The 21,943-nt window shown below is 49.0% G+C and overlaps 1 protein-coding gene across 6 annotated transcripts in view; it reads left to right on the top strand.

Moving 5' to 3' along the window:
- The window catches only part of WDR37 (WD repeat domain 37), an 80,825-nt gene that overhangs the window by 42,519 nt on the left and 16,363 nt on the right, over positions 1–21,943 (top strand). For 3 of the 6 annotated variants that reach the window (XM_035306769.3, XM_035306770.3, XM_008999848.5), the window contains exons 10-11: positions 6,679–6,913; positions 8,373–8,514. In XM_035306769.3, coding sequence (XP_035162660.1) covers positions 6,679–6,913; positions 8,373–8,514 — 377 coding nt within the window. Of the gene's footprint in view, positions 1–6,675; positions 6,914–8,372; positions 8,515–21,943 lie in introns of all 6 variants that reach the window. The other 3 variants (XM_035306766.3, XM_035306767.3, XM_002749999.6) reach the window with 1 other exon arrangement.

The following is a 21,943-nucleotide window of genomic DNA, read 5'->3' as shown; positions in this document are numbered from 1 at the left end:
GACCCTGCCAGCTCCAATGAGAGGGGACACGGTGGGACATGGGATTACACCCAGAGACCCTGCCAGCTCCAACGAGAGGGGACACGGTGGGACATGGGATTACACCCAGAGACCCTGCCAGCTCCAACGAGAGGGGACACGGTGGGACATGGGATTACACCCAGAGACCCTGCCAGCTCCAACGAGAGGGGACACGGTGGGACATGGGATTACACCCAGAGACCCTGCCAGCTCCAACGAGAGGGGACACGGTGGGACATGGGATTACACCCAGAGACCCTGCCAGCTCCAACCAGAGGGGACACGGTGGGACATGGGATTACACCCAGAGACCCTGCCAGCTCCAACCAGAGGGGACACGGTGGGACATGGGATTACACCCAGAGACCCTGCCAGCTCCAACCAGAGGGGACACGGTGGGACATGGGATTACACCCAGAGACCCTGCCAGCTCCAACCAGAGGGGACACCATGGGGACAGAATGAAGGAAGGCATCAGACTGCTGGGATTCCACAGCACAGAAACCAGTGCTGCCTGGCCGAGAACCTTTAGCACCCTTCAAGACAATGGAAGAATGCCCCCGAAGGTGATTCCGAGTCTGGCAGGGCTGCAGCTCTCACTGCAGGCCCAGGATGAGGGCCTGTTTCTTCCTTGGTTTCAAAGCATGGGGCCTCCATGGTTTCAGGGCCTGGCTGCCATGGTCCAGTGTTGTGGGGTGGGGCTGCCAGGCCGAGCCAAGGGGATGATGTCCTCACCCCAGCACGCCTGGAGGGTGGCATCCAGCTTAGGAGGGGCTCTCTGGAGCCTGAAGAGCTTGTGGAGTTTGCCCTGTGGGGTTTTGGACTTGCTTGGGTCCTGCCACCGTTTCCCTTTTCTCTCTCTCTCTCGGAAAGGAGTGTCTGTCCCGTCTATACCCGACTGTTGTATTTTGGGAACCTGTAACTTGTTCGAGTTCAGTGGTTCATGGCTGGAGGGGAGCTCAGTTTCAGGATGGGCGAGTTGCACGCTGAGTCCCACCCACTCCTGGTTCAGATGATTTTTTTTTTTTTTTTTGAGATGGAGTTTCGTTCTTGTTGGAGTGCAATGGCACGATCTTGGCTCACTGCAACCTCCGCCTCCTGGATTCAGGCAATTCTCCTGCCTCAGCCTCCTGAGTAGCTGGGATTACAGGCACGTGCTACCATGCCCAGCTAATTTTTTGTATTTTTAGTAGAGACGGGGTTTCACCATGTTGACCAGGATGGTCTCCATCTCTTGACCTCGTGATCCCTGCCTCGGCCTCCCAAAGTGCTGGGATTACAGGCGTGAGCCACCGCGCCCGGCCACAGATGATGTTTTGTTGACACTTGGGATTTCACACCTCAGTGCTGATGGCGGGAATAAGACTTCTGGGGCTGTTGGAATGGGATGAGTGCATTTGCCATGCAAGAAGGATGTGAATTTTGGTGGGGGGGTGGTCAGGGACCTGATGTTCTCAACTAAATGTCTCTGTGCCCTTGAATTTTGTGTTGAAACCCTAACCCCCAGTGTGGCTGTCTTTGGAGATGGGGTCTCTAAGGAAGTGGTTAAAGCAAAATGAGGTAGTGGAGGGGCTGCCCTGCTCCCATAGGATGAGTGGTCTTTGCACATACACTTGCCTCTCCCTCTCTCTCTCCCTCTCTCTCTCCCTCTCTTTCCCTCTTTCTCCCCCTTCCTCTCCTCTTCTCCCTGTCGCCCTCTCTCTGTGCTAATATTAATAAAAGCCCCTGTGGGTGCATGGCAGGATGGCAGTGCCATGCACTGGAAGAGAAGCTGCACTGGTTGGCACCTTCGTTGTGGACTTGGAGTCTCCAGAACTGGGAAAAAACTAATTTCTGCTGTTGAAGCCGCTTGGCCTGTAGTCTTGTGTTTTGGCGGCCTGCACTGACCAAGTCAGCACCTAGAAAGATGCTCCTTCACTTGTGTGTGCGCGTGTCTGCTTCAGCTTTCCTTTCTGCAGACAGGGAACATTTACCATCCAATCTCTTATATTTTATGTTTGGATGCTGTTTCTTACTGTTTCCTCGGTTTAATGTTGACATCTGGGGTATCTTCTGTGAACTTTCGTCGTATCAGTTAACGGCTTGTATGAACTGTTTCATCTGTGTAATGTTAGACATCTGGTATTTCTTCCATGGACTTCCGTCACTCCAGTTAACAGCTTGTATGACATCATTTTTATGTGGTTGAAATTTAAACATAGGTAATGAAAGATGTTGCCTATTGAGAGGAATGAATTCATGTACTTATCCCATAAATTCATAAAATTTTTCACTTATGTTTGCATTGTACTGCCTGCTGTAGCCCAGCCCCTGCGTTTATGGTCACAAAGAGGCCTGAATGTTCCTCTGAGTGCAGTTATCTTCCTAGTTTCAGTGACAGGATAAACGTTAGTGGCGTGGTCTTCCCGCATGCTCAGCCCTCCCTGTGCGCCTGAGCAGGTGGGAACGGCACCAGGCAGACAGTGTGAATGATGCACATGTCTAGAAGTTTCAGTTTGTGTTGGGCTGTGGTCGTTGCAAGGATGAGAGTAATCTCGTTTTGATATTTTCATCTTGGAATATTCCTTTACTTTTCCACTTCTTGAAATTCTAAACACTGTTCTATGTGGAGATAGCAGTTAATGAATTCCAGTGATAAATGAGTTTTCTTCAGTTGAGAGGTTCTAATAGTTCATTTTTAAGTGAATGTATTATGTATTTTAACACCTTTTTGTTCTCTTTGTGGAATTCCCGGACTATTCATTCTGTAGCACAGAACGCTGTCCATTAACACGCACGTTTGGTGATGAAACCAGTGAAATGTGCGTTGATGGTAGGTGTAGTGGAAAGGTGAGGAGGGTCAGCATTGATGCTTGGGAAATTCAGGGGACTTAATGTACGGATTGTTTTCCACATAAAATAAGAAAAACACCGGTTTTCTTAGAGGGAAGATTCATGTATAGTACTTACATTAAAAACACCTAATAGTTTACTTAGGATGTTCACCTAATTTTATTTTCTTCTTTACTACTTTGCTTGTGTTGGGTGAGTGCATGTCTCATGCTGCTAGTTGCCACCTCAAGATTTGGGGCTGGCGTTGGGGGGTCTCTAAGTTAAAGATGAACCTCTGTGGTGTGCCATGACTTGAGCTGTCCCGAGCAGGCACAGTTGTGTTGGGCCCTCTCTAATGAAGCGTAGATAATACAGCCGCCTCCTAGTATCAGCAGGGGAGCCATTCCAGGACCTGCAGATGCCAGAGCCCATGGACGCCCAGGTCCCTGCATAAACGGGTGTCGGCGGGGGATTGGTTCCAGGACCGTGTGCCCACAGATGCCAGAGCCTGTGGATGCCCAAGTCCCTGCGTAAATAGCATGGTAGTCTCCTTCCAGCATTGCTGGATGAAATGAGCCTCCTTAGGTGGAAAACGGCCTTGTTTTCTGAAGCTTTTGCCGGCCAGTCTTGACTCTGATTTGCTTAGCCGTTCTAATTTTAAATTTTGACACAAACTGTAATCTGTTGAAATCTGTGTTCATCTTGAATCATCATAGCTTTTGGACAGACATCTTGGTTTTTAAAATTTCCATCTGTGAGTTTTGCTTGACATCTACAATGTTGATGAGGAAGTATTTGGGTGGCGTAGTGGAAGCAGATTTAGATTACCAGCAGAACGACTGTCACACCCAAGTGAGGTCATGCCGAGTTATTAGTTTAACTTCATTGGGCTTCTTTTTCTTCTCTGAAGGAGTTTGCCCCATTGCTGCTCCCGGTTCTTTGCTGTGCTCCCTTCAGAGCCATTTTCCCAGCCGTGGGCAGTGCTGTCACCTGTCATCCCTTGCCTTCAAGGTGACATCCGAGTCCCTTCCCCCTGCTGCAGCCTGTCTGGGGGACCTCTGCCTGCCTTGTGAGCCTCACACCCCTCGTGTCCCTGACCCCCTGTCCCGACTGAGCTGCGCATGCCGCCCTGAACTTGCTGTCTGGTTTCTTTGTGCCACCCCCTCTGGAAACATCACCATCTGTCACCCGGTGCTTTAGACCAAACACCTTTACATGGTCTGTATTGTTCTCTTACTGCATGTAGAAATCAGCCTGTCAGCAGCTCCTGAAGCAGAGGGGGTTTCAGTTCTCTCTTCCCACCCTGCTCCAGGCCACTCTCTCTCACCAGCGCTTCTCTCATCTCTGTTGATCTCCCCACGTTGTTTTCTGGGGCTGTCGTAACAAAGTGCCACAGGTAGGGTGGCCTGTAAACAATAGGCCCATGTTCCTGCAGTCCCAGAGGCTGGAGCCGAGACCAGGATGTGAGCAGGGCCAGTTCCTGCTGAGGCCTCTCCATGGCTCGGAGATGGCGTCTTCACCCTGGGTCCTTCATCCCTCTGGGAGTGTCTGTGTCCTCACCCTTTCTTAGGAGGATGTCAGGCCTGTTGGATTAGGGTCCACTCTCCCGGCCCCATCTTACCTTAATCACCTCTTTCAAGTCCCTTTCTCTAAACAGCCACATTCTGAGCTCCTGGGTGAGGACTTCAGCGCAGGAATGTGGGTCCACAGTTATGTCCATAGCAGCCCCTGTTCACGTAGCACACACCAGGCACCATGCCCCACACACAGCCGCCATCCTTTCCACAGTCTCCTGGGATGACACGAGTTGTTCCTGATGCGGCCTCTAACTTTGCCTCCTGTAGCTGCTCCGCACACGTGGAAATGCTGCTCCTCAGCACAGGCAGGCCTTAACCTTCCTTTCCTCATGCCCGACTCAAGCGTGACCTCATCACAGAGCCCTCCTCAGTCATTCCATGGAAAGTAGCAGCTCCCGACCAAGCTGCCCCTTGGCCTGTTTTATTTTACTCCACAGAACTTACTACCACCTTACTCTGTGTGTGTTTATGTGACGTATGTTCCTGTCCTGCCATGCTTCTCTGTGATGTGTGTTCCCATCCTGCTCTGTGTCCCTGTGACTTGCATTCCCGTCCTGCTGTGCATTCCTGTGACATGCATTCCCGTCCTGCTCTGTGTCCCTGTGACGTGTGTTCCCATCCTGCTCTGTTTTCCTGTGACATGTGTTCCCGTCCTGCCATGTGTCCCTGTGACGTGCATTTCTGTCGTGCTGTGCGTACCTGTGATGTGTGTCCCTGTGACGTGCGTTCCTGTGACGTGTGTTCCCTTCCTGCTCTGCATCCCTGTGACGTGTGTTCCCATCCTGCCGTGTGTCCCTGTGACGTGTGTTCCTGTCCTGCTGTGTGTCCCTGTGATGTGTGTTCCCTTCCTGCTCTGCATCCCTGTGACGTGTGTTCCCGTCCTGCCATGTGTCCCTGTGATGTGTGTTCCTGTCCTGCCATGTGTCCCTGTGACGTGTGTTCCCATCCTGTCATGTGTGCCTGTGACATGTGTTCCCATCCTGCCATGTGTTTCTGTGATGTGTGTTCCCGAGTAATGGGTATGTGCTCATGACATTGGTGTGTTAGGCCATTGCTTTATAAATTACGTGAGACTGGGTAATTTATAAAGACTTGAAGAGGTTTAATTGGCTGGTTCTGCAGGCTGTACAGGAAGTGTGGTGCCAGCATCTGCTTGGCTTCTGGGGAGGCCTCAGGAAACTTGGAGCTTTCAGTCACAGCAGAAGACGAAACAAGAGGTGTGTTCCATGGTGGAAGCAGGAGCAAGGCAGGAGTGCCACACATCCAAACAGCCAGATCTTGTGAGAACTCACTCACTGTTGAGGTCAGCCCCAGGCTAGGAGGAATCCTCCCCCATGAGCCAGACACCCCCACCAGGCCTTACCTCCGTCACAGGAGATTCCAGTTCAGCCTGAGATTTGGGCCGGGACAGATTTCCAAACTATCCGTTCCAGCTTGTGTACATATGACATACATCCCCGTACTAGCGCGTGCGTGTGTGTGTGTGTGTGTGTGTGTGTGTGTGGTCTCTTGTGCTAGAACGTCAGTTCTAGCCTCTGAGGGCAGGGGCTTTGCCAGTGGTCTTCATTCTGGAGTTCTTACCTGCTAGATTGAGCGTAGTTTTGCATGTGTGCATGTCAGAAGCCGTCTGTCCTCTTCTGCACTATGTAAGCAGCACCTGGGCTGGGAGTGAGGTTTGGCGCTCTGTCAGCCCCTGATAAATATTTGTTGGATGGATATACAGATTTTCTTACAGAGCTGGCTCCTATGTGTTTGTTTATCCTTGGCCTTTGACAGGAGACTTGATGTTACAAAGGAAAGTAGAGTCTAATAATTGTAACAATAGAATTCTAAGTATATTTTAAATAGGCTCTTGAGCGTGAACATGCTTCTTTTTTGAAATATGATAAATTGCTGACTTTCACTTGTATTTGTTTAGTTTTATATTGCATTTCTACTAATAAGTGATGAAAACTTAAATGTTGAAGTCACTTTATTTGCCATTCTGTTGGTTAGTGGAAATAAATGGTAGTTCAGTTGACAACATAGTACATTCCACTCTTTCTTTGTATGAGATAGTCATAGAGTTGATGGGTTTTCAGTAGGCAGCAGTTATGGGTCAGAGGAGGACACACTCGTACAATGGCCAGCACCGGGCTCCTGGTGGTGGCTTTCGTGGTGGTTATGTCCTCAGGAGATGAATGAGAGCAGTCTATTTATTGTTGCTGTGTTGGAAGAAACAAGATTCCCAGGAAATGCCTTTCTTTTCTGGTCTTCTCTGTGGCAGCAGATACCCGGGGAAGATGAAGTGGAGTGCTCCGACAAGGATGAGCCCGACCTCGAGGGGGACGTATCCAGCGACTGCCCCACCCTCCGCGTCCCGCTGACATCCCTCAAGAGCCACCAAGGTGTGGTCATTGCCGCAGACTGGCTGGTCGGGGGGAAGCAGGCCGTGACTGCCTCATGGGACCGGACGGCGAACCTGTATGATGTGGAGACGTCTGAGCTCGTTCATTCTCTGACAGGTGCCTGGGTTCTTTGAGTCCTCAGCCTCCTGGCTGTGCACGTTAGTCTATGTCCATGTGTTATGTCTGACCTTGCCAGTTACTTCTTGACCAGAATGAGTCTCAGTCCTTTTGGCTCTTCTGTGGTAATTTTTGGAGATTCTTTGTATTAATAATAGAACTATTGATAGCTAAATGTATTTTATCTTCAGGGGATTTTAACTGTAGCATGTAGTATGTAGATATTGGAAATAGGGTGGTTGATTAGTTTCCTATTGCTCTATAACAAATTTCCACAAACTCAGTGTCTTAAAACAGGAATTACTGCCTCATGGTTCCCAGGTCAGGGATTCTGGGCCTGTGGCAGCTGCTCTTTTCCCTGGGGCTTGAAGACCGAAGCCAGGGTGTAGCCTGGGCAGGGCCTACCTGAGGCTGCGGTCCTCTTCCGAGCCTGCTGTCATTAGAGAATCCCCTTCCTGCTCTGGTGCCTGAGGCCCCATCTTGCTGGCTGCCAGCTGGGGCTCCTCTGGGCATCTGGAGGCTGTGCCTGGCCCTGGGAGCCCCTGCACAGGGCATGCCTTTCCTCACACAGCAGCTGCTTTCCTCCTCAGCTGAAGCTCCTCCCCTGCTGCTCTGAACTCTCTGACTTCTGGGACTCTTTCTAAGAGCCCATTGGGTTAGGCCAGGCCATCCAGGACAATCTCCCTTTAACTCAAAGTCAACTCATTTAGGGACCTTAATTATATCTGCAAAAATTTTTTGGCTTTATAATGTATCATAGTTACCAGAAAGATAATCTCACCCTGTTAGCAGGCTCTGAAGGGAAGGGCGTTAGGCAGGGTGGGTACGAGCCAGGTGGCTTGGGGTGTGTATGGGACAGGGTAGCTTAGAGTGTGTGAGGGTTGGTTGGGGAGGTGGCTTAGGCAGGGTGTGTACAGGGCGGGGTGGCTTAGGCTGTGTATGGGGCAGAGGTGGCTTAGGGCGTATGGGGGGTTATGGGGGTGGTGGTTTAGGCGGGGCATGTGCGGGGCGGGGTGGCTTGGGGCCATCTTGGGGTTCTGCCTGCTGAAGTTGCTTCTGCGAATCTGTTTGTAAGTGCATTTCCTGCAGGAGCTTAAAGATTGTATTTGACTGAGGAGCCACAGCATTCTATCATTAGAAGATACTCTGGAAGCAAAGAATTAAGATTTAAGGGGTTCTCACATTCAGCCTGTTAATTCTCCTGACCATCTAACTGTTAGGGTCAGAAAATGGGTTATGCACCTGCTTAGTTCCCTGTTCCTTTGATGTGGATGGCTGAAAGGACTTCAGCTTCTGAGGAATAACCGGCCCCACCGTGACCCACATGCTGCTGAGTGATTCCATTAGGTCAGCTTCACCTTCTCAGAGAGATGGCTGCTTGGGTTCTTGTGCCGTTGGAAAGCTTCACTCTCAGTGCACCTGCAGGGAATGACCTTGCGTTTTGCCATCTTGGTTGCAGGGCATGACCAGGAGCTGACGCACTGCTGCACACACCCCACCCAGCGGCTCGTGGTGACCTCCTCCCGCGACACGACTTTCCGCCTCTGGGATTTCAGGGACCCCTCCATCCACTCGGTGAATGTTTTCCAGGGACACACGGAGTGAGTTGTGGTAGTTTCAACATCTCTCTCTAGTCATGAAAAAAGTTCTGTGGGTTGACATGAAAACTTAATTCCAGCCTTAATTTTCAGTGTTTCCAACTCTAGTATCTTTCAAAAAATGATCATCTTTCAAACTCTACTATTCTTGTTCTAACCATTTAGCTCCATTTTGGCTACTTCAAAGGATCTAGGAGATTAAGAGAAGGCACCCTCCGATGTTCTCTCAAGAAGTTTAATGAGGACATAATCGGGCAGAGGGCGGAGAGGGTTAGAGAAGAGCAGGGCTGCCAGAGCCTGTGGCTGAGGACTGGGGCGGCCAGGCACCATGGGGGCCACTGGAGCTGTTACTGCCACCCACAGGGCGTTTCCTGGATCTTTTCCATTTAGTTTTTGTTATTACATGTATCTTCATGGTATATTCTGGGAGAAGGTACACACACAGACGTGCACTCAGACATAGACCCTCAATCCAGTGTGTCCCTGTCTGCTTGGGGTTTTCTCCAGCAACTCATAAACATAAAGTCTTAACATGACTCTTCAGTTCTTTCCATGATTGCCTCCTTCCCTGAGTCTGGCCCTGCCCAGTCAGTGATGAGACTGTCTGCCCAGTCACGGGGGCTGTCTACGTAGAGGGTTCCCTGGTTCTTCTCTTTTAACCTCCGCTCCCCATTCCCCCATCATGCCCCATATGGTCCACTGGTAAGTCTCCTGCCAGCTGCGCTTGTGGGGTCTGTCCCGGCTGCTCCTCGCTCCTCCAAGCCCCCCAGACTTCTCACCAGTGCTGTTCTACACCCCAACCTCTGGATAAGCGCATTCAGGAGTGGTTTATATATGAACATTGGTGTATTTGGCTACTCCAAATATGAAATTTGGTTTCATCTGCTTAACATTAGTTACTAAGTTTTAGCTTTAATGTTCAAAATGTTAGTAAGATGTTGGAAAGGAAAATAGGACTTTTTTTAATTTTTTTAAAATTTTTATTTAGTTATTTATATTTTGAGGTGGAGTTTCACTCTGTTGCCCAGGCTGGAGTGCAGTGGCGTGATTTCAGCTTACTGCAACCTCTGCCTCCTGGGTTCAAGTGATTCTCCTGCCTCAGCTTCCTGAGTAGCTGGGATTATAGGCGCCTCCACCATGCCCGGTTCATTTTTGTATTTTTAGTAGAGACGGGTTTTCACCATGTTGGCCAGGCTGGTCTCGAACTCTTGACCTCAGGTGATCTGCCCCTCTCAGCCTCCCAAAGTGCTGGGACCACAGGTGTGAGCCACTGCACTCGGCCAGAACAATGTTTTTAAAGAGAAGCTTGAGATTGGAAAGCTAATACCTTGACTTTGAGGCTGGAACAGGAGCAGGCAGCAGTCATGACCATGTGTGGAGATCTTTTTGTCAGCCTGGTTCTGTTCTGAGGGCGTCACACACGTTAAACAGCTCTGTTCTGACATCAGATTGGCATTTGTTCTGCCAGCTTGGGCAGCGATAGCCACAGTAATATAGACCTCCTGGCAGTCAGTGGCTGAACACAGCACTGTGCTGTTGCCACACCAGCGTGCAGCAGTTGCCAAGCTGGGCCCCCATGTGCTCCCCCATGTGCCAGACCCTGCTGCAGGCCAGCTCATAGGTGAGGAAGATGTCACGGCTCGGGGAGTGCTGCTTCCTATGCATGTTAGCTTGGATGGGGTGCTCCCTGATGTCTACCAGACGTGGAGCGGCAAAGCCCTGTCTGGCCCTGGATCCGCCACCTGGCAACACTGTGCAGGGTGCGGGGGAGGGCCATGTGGCTGCCCTGCTGCTCTGTGTGAGAGTTACCAGAAGGGCAGCTGGGTCCCAGAGACGGGCAGAGCAAGATGGTCTTAATCCTGCGACTGCAGGGCTTTCCTCAGCTTTTTGCTTAGAAAAGTTTCAAGCCTACATAAAAACTAACAGAGTGGTACAGTGTACCCACTAACCCTCTACCTAGGCCTGTTGTATTGCTGCACAGCTGTCTCTTTACATGCATGTACACACCTCTCTGTAATACACACGCCCACTAACCCTCCACCTAGTACACATCTGTCTAACACACACACGCACTGACAATCCGCCTAGGCTCACCTGTTATACTGCAGCACTGCTGTCTCTTTACATATGTGTGTGCACCTCTCTCTGTAACACATGCTTGTGTATTTTCTTTGGCTGAGCCCTTTAAAAGGAAAACTTCAGCATGCATTTCCTAAGAAAAAGGATGTTCTCCTAATACAGTACCATTGTCCAAATAAGAAAATTAGCAAAAATTCTATAGCATTCTTTATCTGGCCCATATTTAAATTTACTCATTTCTCTCCAAAATGTCTTTGACACTTTTTCAGATCTAGGATTTTATCAGGATTCTCTCATCACATTTAGATATTATATCCTTTGGTTTCTTTTAATCTAGAATGGTCTTTCCCCCATTTTTTGTTACTTTTTAGGACATTGAGTTTATTGGTGAAGAATCCAAGCCTGCTGTTTTGTACATCCCTCGTTCTGCATTTTTCTCATAATTTCCTTTTGTTGCTGATGGTGCCTCTCTGCTGCGCTGTTGGTGTGCTCAGACGCTCCTGTGGTTAAGATGGTGTCCACGGATCTGCCTGTCAGAGGTGCTCTCCTGTTTCAGATAGTGAAGTGACACTATTCTGCACATGTTGACTTCCCTAGTGACCTTGCCTTGGCCCAGTGCCTCAGCTCGTTATGTTGAGTCTTGCAGAAGGGGATCCTTGTAATTCTGTCTATACTGTTTGGTTGGCACTGTGTTCTATGTACTTCTTGGTGTTGGTGGATCCCTGCAGTGGTTTTGTTAGTGTAGACGCAGCACTTTCTTTGTGTTGGTGGTTATGATCCCTGCGGTGTTTTGTTAATATAGACGGGTGCACTTTGTTGGTATTGGCGGTTGTGATCCTGTAGTGGTTTTGTTAGTGTAGACGCATGTACTTTGTTGGCTGTTGTGATCCTGCGATGGTTTTGTTGGTCTGGACACAGCACTTTCTTGGTGTTGGTGGTTGTGATCCTGTGGTGGTTTGGTTTTGGCTGCTGAGTGCACTGCCCCCACCCCTGTGGGATCTGCAGGGCCCCAAGTGCTGCCATCCTGGCATGGCTCCCTGCCCCAGGCTGGGAGGACCCAGCAGCTCTCACTACATTGACTCTGGTCATCTGTATGGAGCACAAAAATCTGTCAGAGCTTTGAGAATTGGGAGTGGGCGCTGAGGTGAAAATGGACCAGACCTGCCCGGGTCAGGCTTACTCAGACCCCTTATGCTTTCTCTTTTCTTACTCAAATGATCATGAACTCTGGCATATTTTGTTGATGTGTACATCCAGAAATTAGTTTTGAAAAGATCTCTTTGGTGCTAATTTTATTGCTATGTCAGGGGGGTCTGCTGGGCTCCTCGGCATCCAGCTTCCTCCACTGTGCTCATGAAGGCTGAGGGCTTGGTCAGCAGGTGGAGCCATGGACGCCTTTATTGAACAGAAACCCTTCCTTCCTGACATCAGATCAGCTGTAAGCCTCTAGACATGCCTCCTAATGAGAAAAGCAGGAAATGAGACATTTTACAAAAATGTTTTATCTGAGGAGTCTTCTTAGTCAACGATGCTTGCCTGGCATGGGTTTTGTAGGTTCGAGCCCATACAACAAATCAAACCTTCAGAGTGCGTGATTCTTACAGATGTGTAGAGGTGTGCATCCGCACCGTAGCACACCTGGATTAAGTCCAGGGTGCGGGTTAATTCCTGATTAAGAGCAGAGGAATGGCCAGGTTGTGTGTGTGTTCTGTTTGATCACTAGTCTGGGACATTCTGAACGTGACTTGTAAGACCACACCCTGGGTCTCTTGCCTTCCCTGCCGCCATGTCATTCTGAGGGACCCTCTGCGTGGGGGGCTTCTCTGCAGCAGTCACAGCATCGCTAAGGACATCTGTGAGCTTCCAGTGTGTGTCCAGCCTGTTAGTGCCCAGACCCGAGGGGCCTGGGACTGAGTGCAGTGTCTGCCACCCCGATAGGTGGGAATGTTCTCCCGCAGCCCGGCATGGGCCTGCAGGACTGCCTCCTCATCTAGGAAGTCACTCTGTCGGTTTTCCAGGGTGATCCTGAGTCCTTTTCACTAGTTCTTTTCCTGAGTATTGAAAGCAAAACTCAGACATACAGGTCTTATGAAGTGTGCTGTTCTTGTTGATGTAGCCCTGAAAAGTTGTATGCAGGGTGTTTTTAGTGATCATCGCTTAAACAGAGGCAGTATTTCTTCAACATATGTGACTAAAAATGGGGACCGTTTCTCACATAATTTATATTAACGTGATGTGGAATATGCTTTCCAAAGTTTTATCTTAGTGCGTATTTTCATTTGTAGGAATCCAGTATTAATTATTTAGTATAGTGTATTAGAATCTAAAGTCTTTTATAATTCACTTAACTGTCTAGTTAATATGAATTGCTGTATATTGGGTTTTCTTTTTTTTTTTTTTTGAGACGGAGTTTCACTCTTGTTACCCAGGCTGGAGTGCAATGGCACGATCTTGGCTCACTGCAACCTCTGCCCACTGGGTTCAGGCAATTCTCCTGCTTCAGCCCCCTGAGTAGCTGGGACTACAGATGCACACCACCACGGCCAGCTAATTTTTTGTATTTTTAGTGGAGACGGGGTTTCACCTTGTTGACCAGGATGATCTCAATCTCTTGACCTTGTGATCCACCCGCCTTGGCCTCCCAAAGTGCTGGGATTACAGGCGTGAGCCACTGCGCCCGGCCATATATTGGGTTTTCTTAAGGCAAGAAGGAATTCTAAAGGCTTAAGAGTAATTGGCCCGGTTTTGTGATCCAGTTTCTAGGAGAGATTTTTCTTCTTTTTCATTTTTTTTCTCACTGTAATCCCTGTACTTTGCCTTGAATTCTGTGCCTTTTGAAAGACTGGAGTTTGAGTTCCAGTGCTTCACCGTAAGAAGGAAAACCATAGCCAAATGGGTCTCCTGAAATGTGTGGTCATTATCTTTGCTGGGTGGGGATGGAGCTCCATGCTGTGAGCTGCTGAAGGCTTTGATCGTACATGTTTAGAAGGACTGGTCGCCTTTTCCTTTTGATGCGTCCGATTTCTTTTCACTGTGTGTTATGGCATCTCTCTGTTACAGCAGTAGTTTTACCGTGATACTACTACTTAGTTGGCATAACTGTGTGGCTGTTATTATTTCACTGTTAATCATCCAGTGTGTACTGATTTATATGAAAAGAAATTTTAGATACTTCATGTAGCAGGAATACGAAGTTGTAGTGTGTGTTGTTCTTGGAAATAAAAAGGCTTAATTTGAAAATTTCAGTGTGTCACAGGAATTCAGCTGTTGGTGCCTATTTCTTACACCTTGTTTGATTGCACTCCGTAGATTGATGTTTTTTACTAATGAGTGTCTGTGGCAGCCTAGCCCTGTCCGAGCAGATCTGTTGGTGCCATTTTCCAACAGCACATGCTCACTTCCTGTCTGTTACATTTTGGTCATTCTCACAGTATTTCACACTTTTGTCATGATTATGTGACGGTGAGCAGTGCTTTTGCTATAACTGTTGTAACTGGTTTTGAGGCACCAGGAGCCTTGCCCATAGAAGACAGTGAACTTAGTTGATAAATCGTGTATGTTTCGACTGCCCCGCTAACTGGCCATTCCCTTGTCTCTCACCTTCTCCTAAGGCCTCCCTCCTCCCTGAGACATAACCCTATTGAAATTAGGCCAATTAGCATCTTTACAATAGCTTCTCAGTGTTCAAATGAAGAGTTGCATGTCCCTCACTTAAAAGCTGGAAATGCTGAAGCTTAGTGAGGAAGACATATTGAAGGCAGAGAGGCTGAAAGCTGGGCGTCCTATACCGGACAGCCAGTTCTGAACGCAAAGGAACAGTTCTGAAGGAAAGGAGAGGAAAACTGCTACTCCAGTGAACACACAAATGATAAGAACACAACCTTAATGCTGATCTGAGGGAAGTGTGAGTGGTCTGGAGTGATTAAACCAGCCACAACATTCCCTTAGCTGAAGCCTAATCCAGAGCAAGGCCCTGACTCTCTTCAGTTCCGTGAAGTCTGAGAGAGGTGAGGGAGCTGTGGAAGAAAAGCTGGAAGCTGGCAGAGGTTGGTTCATGAGGCTTAATGAAAGAAGCTCTCTCCATAACATGAGAGTGCAAGGTGAAGCAGCAAGTGCTGATGGAGAAGCTGCAGCAAGTTCTCCAGAAGATCCAGCTGAGATCATCGATGAAGATGGCTGCGTTGAACAGCAGAGTTTCAGTGTAGACAAAACAGCCTTCTGTTAAAGAAGATGCCATCTAGAACTTTCACAGCTAGAGAAGAGACATCAATGCCTGGCTTCAAAGGACAGCCTGATGCTCTTGTGAGGGGCCAGTGCAGCTAAATCCTAGGGCCCTCCAATATTTTGTGAAACCTGCTCTGCCTGTGCTCTATATTGGATCACCAAAGGCTGGATGACAGCACATCTGTTTACACTGTGGTTTTGCCAAATATTTTTTAAGCCCACTGTTGAGACCTACTGCTTAGGAAAAAAGTTTTTTTCAAAATTGTACTGCTTATTGACAGTGCACCTAAGGGGTCTCATGGAGATTAAAGGAGATGAATGTTTTCATGCCTGGTAACACAACCCCTGGATCAAGGAATCGTTTTGACTTTCGAGTCTTATTGTTTAAAAAATACACTTCATAATGCTATAGCTGCCATAGATAGTGATTCCTGTGATGGATCTGGACAACGTCAACTGAGTACCTTCTAGGAAGGATTTATCATTCTAGATGCCATTAAGAACATTTGTGATTCATGGGAGAAGGTCAGAATGTCAACATTAACAGGAATTTTAAAGACATTGATTTCAGCCCTCCAGGAGTTTAAGACTTCAGTGGAGAAAGTAACTGCAGATGTGGTGGAAGTAGGAAGAGAAATAGAATTAGAAGTGGGTCCTGAAGATGGGACTGAATTGCTGTAATCTCATGATTAACTTGAATGGATGAGGAATTGCTTCTTATGGATGAGCATAGAAAGTAGTTTCTTGAGTTGGAATGTACTCCTGATGAGGATGCTGTGAACTTTGTTGAAATGACAGCAGAGGATTTTGAATATTCCATGAACTTCAATGGTAAAGGAGTGGTAGGGTTTGAGAGGACTGACTCCTGTTTTGAAGTTCAATTGTAGTTAAAATGCTTTTAAATAACATAACATGGAATAGAGAAATCTTTTGTAGAAGGAAGAATCAATTGCTGTAGCAAATTTCATTGCTGTCTCATTTTAAGAAATTGCCCCAGCCTTCAGCAGCCACCACCCTGATCAGTCAACAGTCATCAGCATTGAGGCAGGACCCTCCACCAGCAAAAAGTTTATGTCTCACCGAAGGCTCAAATGACTATTAGTGTTTTTAACGGTAAAATTTCTTGAGAAATGCACATTGTGTTTTTAGAGGTAACGTGATTGCTCACTTAACAGACTACAGGATGGTGTGGATGTGACTTCTGTATGCACTGGGAACCCAGACAGCTTGTGTGTCCTCCATTCTTTGATCTTCACCTTACAGCAATCTTCGCCTTACAGTGCAGGAGACGAACAGAATGCGCAGAAGCTCCAAGAGTGCCTGTGCTTGTCCTAACCATCAGGAGCTGCAGCTGGAAGTCAGTGCTTTCACCTGAACTAAGTTCTTTTCTGTTTGTGTGTTTTTCACCTGGCAGTGCAATTCCCTGAACCCAGCAACTTCGTAGCCTGGCTGTCTCCTGGCTGCTGCATTCCCTTGCACACACCCAGGGAGCTGAGCCCACAGATGGCCATTCCAGTGTGGGCCCTCACTGCAGACCGTGGGTGGATAGATGTGCCTGGGAGAGGCTTTCACTGTCATGACATTTGCCTGCTTAGATCCCAGCCTCAGCCCTCAGACCCCCGTCCCCCACCAGCGCACCCCCAACCCGTGGAATTTTCTTCTTCTCTCCATCCCCATTTTTTTGTTTGTTGGTTTGTTTTGTTATTTTGGTTGCTATAAAAAGGAGCTGACCGGTGAGGCGTCACCGGCCATTAAGCCTCCTCCATGGGTGGCGGTGGCTCTGCCTCGTGCTGGGCTGGCAGTGTTTGCAGTGTGGATAAACTTCAGCAGTGAAAAAACAGGAGATCATCTCAACATAGATGCAATATTTGAGGATGCTTTAATTATTTACAGACGATTGTAACTTCATTCCCAAAATGTGGCCTTTGGTGCTTTCTTCTAAAGAAAACAAAACACACATCTAACCAAAGAAAACTTTAAGAAATCAGTTGAAAAATTATAATGATGGCTTGGAAGTGATGACATCTTTGTATGCTTTTATTCCTGAACACCTAGGGGAGCTAGTTGGTCCTAAACACTGAATTCTAGATCGTGTGCTCGGAAAGGTAAGCATAGTTTTGCACTCTGTGTCACGAGTTTTCTTTCTGCTTTTAAAGGGAAACGATGTTTGGAAAGTGGCATTTTTAGCTGGATGATGGGCAGTTTGAATTGCACCTGAGCTTGGTGCTTGGTCACAGTTGGCATCCAGGCATCAGCTTGGGGGTGGGCCCCTGGGCACTGCCCGGCCGGCTGCCCGGGAGGTAGGTATTGGAAAGGCCATGTGTGGTCTGCGGATCGGTTTGCTTTCCGCTTTCAGATCTGCTTTCCTTTTGGTGATGGCCTTTGAGTCGTCATCTGTGGGAAGCTAGAGAGCCAGCCGTCTACCAGGTGGTGACTGGCAGGGCCTCCGGGGTGGACGTGGCATGGGGATGAGGATGGCCTGTGGGCTGCTGCAGGGCCTTGGAAGCATACCTGTGTCTTCTCTCAGGGTTACGACCCCACCTGTATGCTTGAAAGGTTGGTTGTTGTCTTTTTAGTTAGATTAAATTAGGATAATTTAACAAAATGTTGCAGGTATTCTTTGGGTATAAGTGCAGTTTTGCCACCTTGATGTACTCCACTGAGGTGAAGCCAGGGCCTTCAGTGTACCTCTTACTGCAGTGACGCTCGTTGCACGTACCAGGCAACCTCCTGTTATCCACCCTTCCATAGGTTGTCTTCTCCCTGTCCATTAGACCTCCTGTGTCTGCCCTGCCCCAGGTCCCTGCCCTGTCCATCAGTCCTCCCACCATCCACCCTGCCCCAGGTCCCTGCCCTGTCCATCAGTCCTCCCATCATCCACCCTGACCTGGGTCTCCGCCTTGTCCATCAGTCCTCCCACCATCCACCCTGCCCTGGGTCTCCGCCTTGTCCATCAGTCCTCCCATCATCCACCCTGCCCTGGGTCTCCACCCTGTCCATCAGTCCTCCCATCATCCACCCTGCCCTGGGTCTCCACCCTGTCCATCAGTCCTCCCATCACCCACCCTGCCCTGGGTCTCCGCCCTGTCCATCAGTCCTCCCATCATTCACCCTGCCCTGGGTCTCCGCCCTGTCCATCAGTCCTCCCATCATCCACACTGCCCTGGGTCTCTGCCCTTTCCATCAGTCCTCCCATCATCTACCCTGCCCTGGGTCTCCGCCTTGTCCATCAGTCCTCTCATCACCCACCCTGCCCTGGGTCTCTGCCCTGTCCATCAGTCCTCCCATCATCTACCCTGCCCTGGGTCTCTGCCCTGTCCATCAGTCCTCCCACCATCCACCCTGCCCTGGGTCTCCGCCTTGTCCATCAGTCCTCCCATCATCCACCCTGCCCTGGGTCTCCACCCTGTCCATCAGTCCTCCCATCACCCACCCTGCCCTGAGTCTCCGCCCTGTCCATCAGTCCTCCCATCATTCACCCTGCCCTGGGTCTCCGCCCTGTCCATCAGTCCTCCCATCATCCACACTGCCCTGGGTCTCTGCCCTGTCCATCAGTCCTCCCATCATCTACCCTGCCCTGGGTCTCCGCCTTGTCCATCAGTCCTCTCATCACCCACCCGGCCCTGGGTCTCCGCCCTGTCCATCAGTCCTCCCATCATCTACCCTGCCCTGGGTCTCCGCCTTGTCCATCAGTCCTCTCATCACCCACCCTGCCCTGGGTCTCCGCCCTATCAGTCCTCCCATCATCTACCCTGCCCTGGGTCTCTGCCCTGTCCATCAGTCCTCCCACCATCCACCCTGCCTGGGGTCTCCACCCTGTCCATCAGTCCTCCCATCATCCACCCTGCCCTGGGTCTCCGCCCTGTCCAAGAGTCCTGTTGTCCATCCTGCCCTGGGTCTCCGCCCTGTCCATCAGTCCTCTTGTCCACTCCACCCCCAGGTCCCTGCACTGTCCGTCAGTCCTCCACTGTCCTTATGTGTATGTCATTTTGCTCCCACCTGCCAGTGAGGACCCATGCTCTTTGTCTTTTGGTGTTTGCATTGTTTCACTTAAGATACTGGCCCTTAGTTCTATCCTTGTTGCTGCATAAATTAATTAAGGTAATTCATTTTATTTTGAGGAAGTATATATATTTATATGAATACAATTCTTAGTAATAACTGGCTGATATCCAAGGTTATTGTAAAACTGAGGCTAGGGTCACTGAGGACCTCCTCTGTGGCCTGTGGCAGGTTTTCTGAGCTTTGCTGCTTGGACTGAGTAGGGCACACAGATTCCAGAGAACTGTGGTTGCAGCAGTTGGCAGGAACAGGATCTCACTGCAGCGATCATGTTGGGGGTGGTTTTGGGTGTTTCGTGTCTATCAGTTAGTGAATGTTTTGTCTTTTTACCACAGAAACTGCCAAGGAGACGTTAGCAGATGCAGCTCGTGGCTGGGCACACATAGGCCCATGGTGCTTTCTGTGCAGGGGAGAATCCTTGCCTCTCACCAGCAGAGCAACACTCTCTGTGCCACCGCCTGCAGGGCTGCCGCCCGGCCTCCCCTCTTAGTGTCTGGTGGTGTGAACCTAACACACTTCTTGAACCAGTCCTGGGGCATGTTTTAAAATGTTTATTTTTTTTTTTGAGACAGGGCCTCACTCTCTTGCCCAGGCTGGACTGCAGTGGCATGATCATGGCTCACTGCAGTCTCGAGCTCCTGGGCTCAAGGGATCCTCCCTTCTCAGCCTTCTGAGTGGCTGGGACTACAGGGCGGTACCACCATTGCCTGCTAACTTGAGCATTTTTTGTAGAGAGATAGTCTCACTATGTTGCTTAGACTGCTCTCAAAATCCTGGCCTCAAGTGATCCTCCCACCTTAGCTTCCAAACTGCTGGGATTACAGGCGTGAGCCACTTTACCTGGCTGCCTGTTGATGCATTTTAAAGTTGCTTCTAAGTTAGAATAGTGTGAGAATAGATTTAGTATATCTCTATTTTACGCTTTTAAAGTTCCTCATATAAGAAGGGCTACTCAGGAACTAATAAAATAAGGACTTAAGGAAATTATTGCATTTGAATTGCTCTACGTGAAGCTTCGTTTTGACTGATCAGATTCTGTCTCTTTTCTTTGAGATGACCGTAAAGCAGCCATCAGGCTATTGATAGATACTAGGAAACTTCCTAACTGTGAGGGATATTAGGACAGACTCTGGAGACAGGTGCGGGTGTCTCAGTAAGAATCCACATGGTAGAAACCAGCATCTGTGCAGAGTGGGCAGCATGGGAAGGGAGGCTGCCTAAAGCCCCAGCTTACATTTGGAAAGGATGGTGGTGACCATGCTGTGTGCGTGGCTGCTGCAGAGCCAGGGCCCGGGCAGCAGGTGAGGGTTGCCTGGCAGCCTCTGATCAGCACCCGCTGCCGCGTGCACTCAGCCACCCGCAGCCAGCACTGCCTGAAGTCCCTGCATGCCTCTGACCTGCAGGGTTTCCAGTGCTCAGCAGCAGAGCAGAGAAACACTTCATTTAACACCATCTTTGGAGAGCATGATATTCCCCAGAAGTGATTTCTTCAGTGATCCCTCAAGAACCAACACTTTGTGAAAAAAGACTTTATTTCATATGTGTGTAAGAGAGGGACATACCAGTGCTTCGGGAGTGTGCGCCACACTGCCACATTGCCTCCCTGCCCGGATGGCCTCACAGCCTGGGCATTACTGTGTTGTGTCTGTTGAGGAGTATGTACTGTGCTGCCACACTGCCTCCCTGCCCGGACGGCCTCACAGCCTGGGCGTTACTGTGTTGTGTCTGTTGTGTTTTGTTTCGGCTTCTCTGGAAGTCAGTTGTTGCTTTTTGTTATTTTTGTGCTGGTTTCTAATGCTGTTTCTTTCTCAATATCATTGATTTCTCTTACTTATTGCTGTTGAACATTCTAAAATGGATATGTAGAAATAAAAACCCGAATAAAAGGCTAAGGGCCATTCCTATGAAGAAAGAACATGAGTGCATGGGTGTTAGGAATTTCTTCTATATTCCAGAAGGCCATGTTGCAAACAAGTTAAGAGCATATATTTGGAAAATAGGTCTGTGTAGGCTCCTGCAGATGCAGTAGTTACAAGAAATGGTCTGTGTCCTTAGTAGCCTTGACATTTTAGGATTATAAGATCAGTACATGAGACAGAGCTGATCAAGAGAACACAGAGCTGAGTGCTGTGTGCTTACTCCGGAGATCACATGGGTGAGTGCTGTGTGCTTAGTCCAGAGATCACAGAGCTGAGTGCTGCATGCTTAGTCCAGGATCACAGAGCTGAGTGCTGCATGCTTAGTCCAGGATCACAGAGCTGAGCGCTGTGTGCTTAGTCTGGAGATCCCAGAGCTGAGTGATATGTGCTTAGTCCAGAGATCACAGAGCTGAGTGCTATGTTAAGCTTAGACCGGATATCACAGAGCTGAGTGCTGTGTGCTTACTCCGGAGATCATATAGGTGAGTGCTAGTGCTGTGTGCTTAGTCCGGAGATCACAGAGCTGAGTTCTGTAACTGAGTCCAGGTACCACAGCTCAACGTGTCTGTAATGGGTCTTCTTTCTTTGTGTCATAGCTGAGGTGAAGCTCTTGAGCTAGCAGAAGAGTGTTCTTTCTGTGCCCCCATGTAGCTCATGGACCTGATCTTTGGCCGGGTGAGGTGGTCAGGTTATATTGAACTAAATGTTTTCTTTTTTGTTTTTTTGAGACGGAGTTTTGCTGTTGTTACCAGACTGGAGTGCAATGGCGCGATCTCGGCTCACCGCAACCTCCGCTTCCTGGGTTCAAGCAATTCTCCTGCCTCAGCTTCCCGAGTAGCTGGGACTACAGGCATGCACCACCATGCCCAGCTAATTTTTGTATTTTTAGTAGAGACAGGGTTTCACCTTGTTGACTAGGATGGTCTTGATCTCTTGACCTTGTGATCCACCCGCCTCGGCCTCCCAAAGTGCTGGGATTATAGGCGTGAGCCATCGCGTCTGGCCTGAACTAAATGTTTTCTTTGAATAGTGTGTGGAAAGGTTCTTACTAATTCAGTCAGTCAAATCTTAGGGAGGCTTTAGCATGGTCTGAAGTCACTTTAGAAGCTCGTTTTTGTGGGCAGTGGAGCACAATATTGCAGAGGCTT

This window comes from Callithrix jacchus, chromosome 7, assembly GCF_049354715.1.
Source record: "Callithrix jacchus isolate 240 chromosome 7, calJac240_pri, whole genome shotgun sequence".
NCBI lineage: Eukaryota > Metazoa > Chordata > Mammalia > Primates > Cebidae > Callithrix > Callithrix jacchus.
Note: the sequence above shows the minus strand (reverse complement) of the source record. Positions and strands in the feature narration are given on the sequence as shown.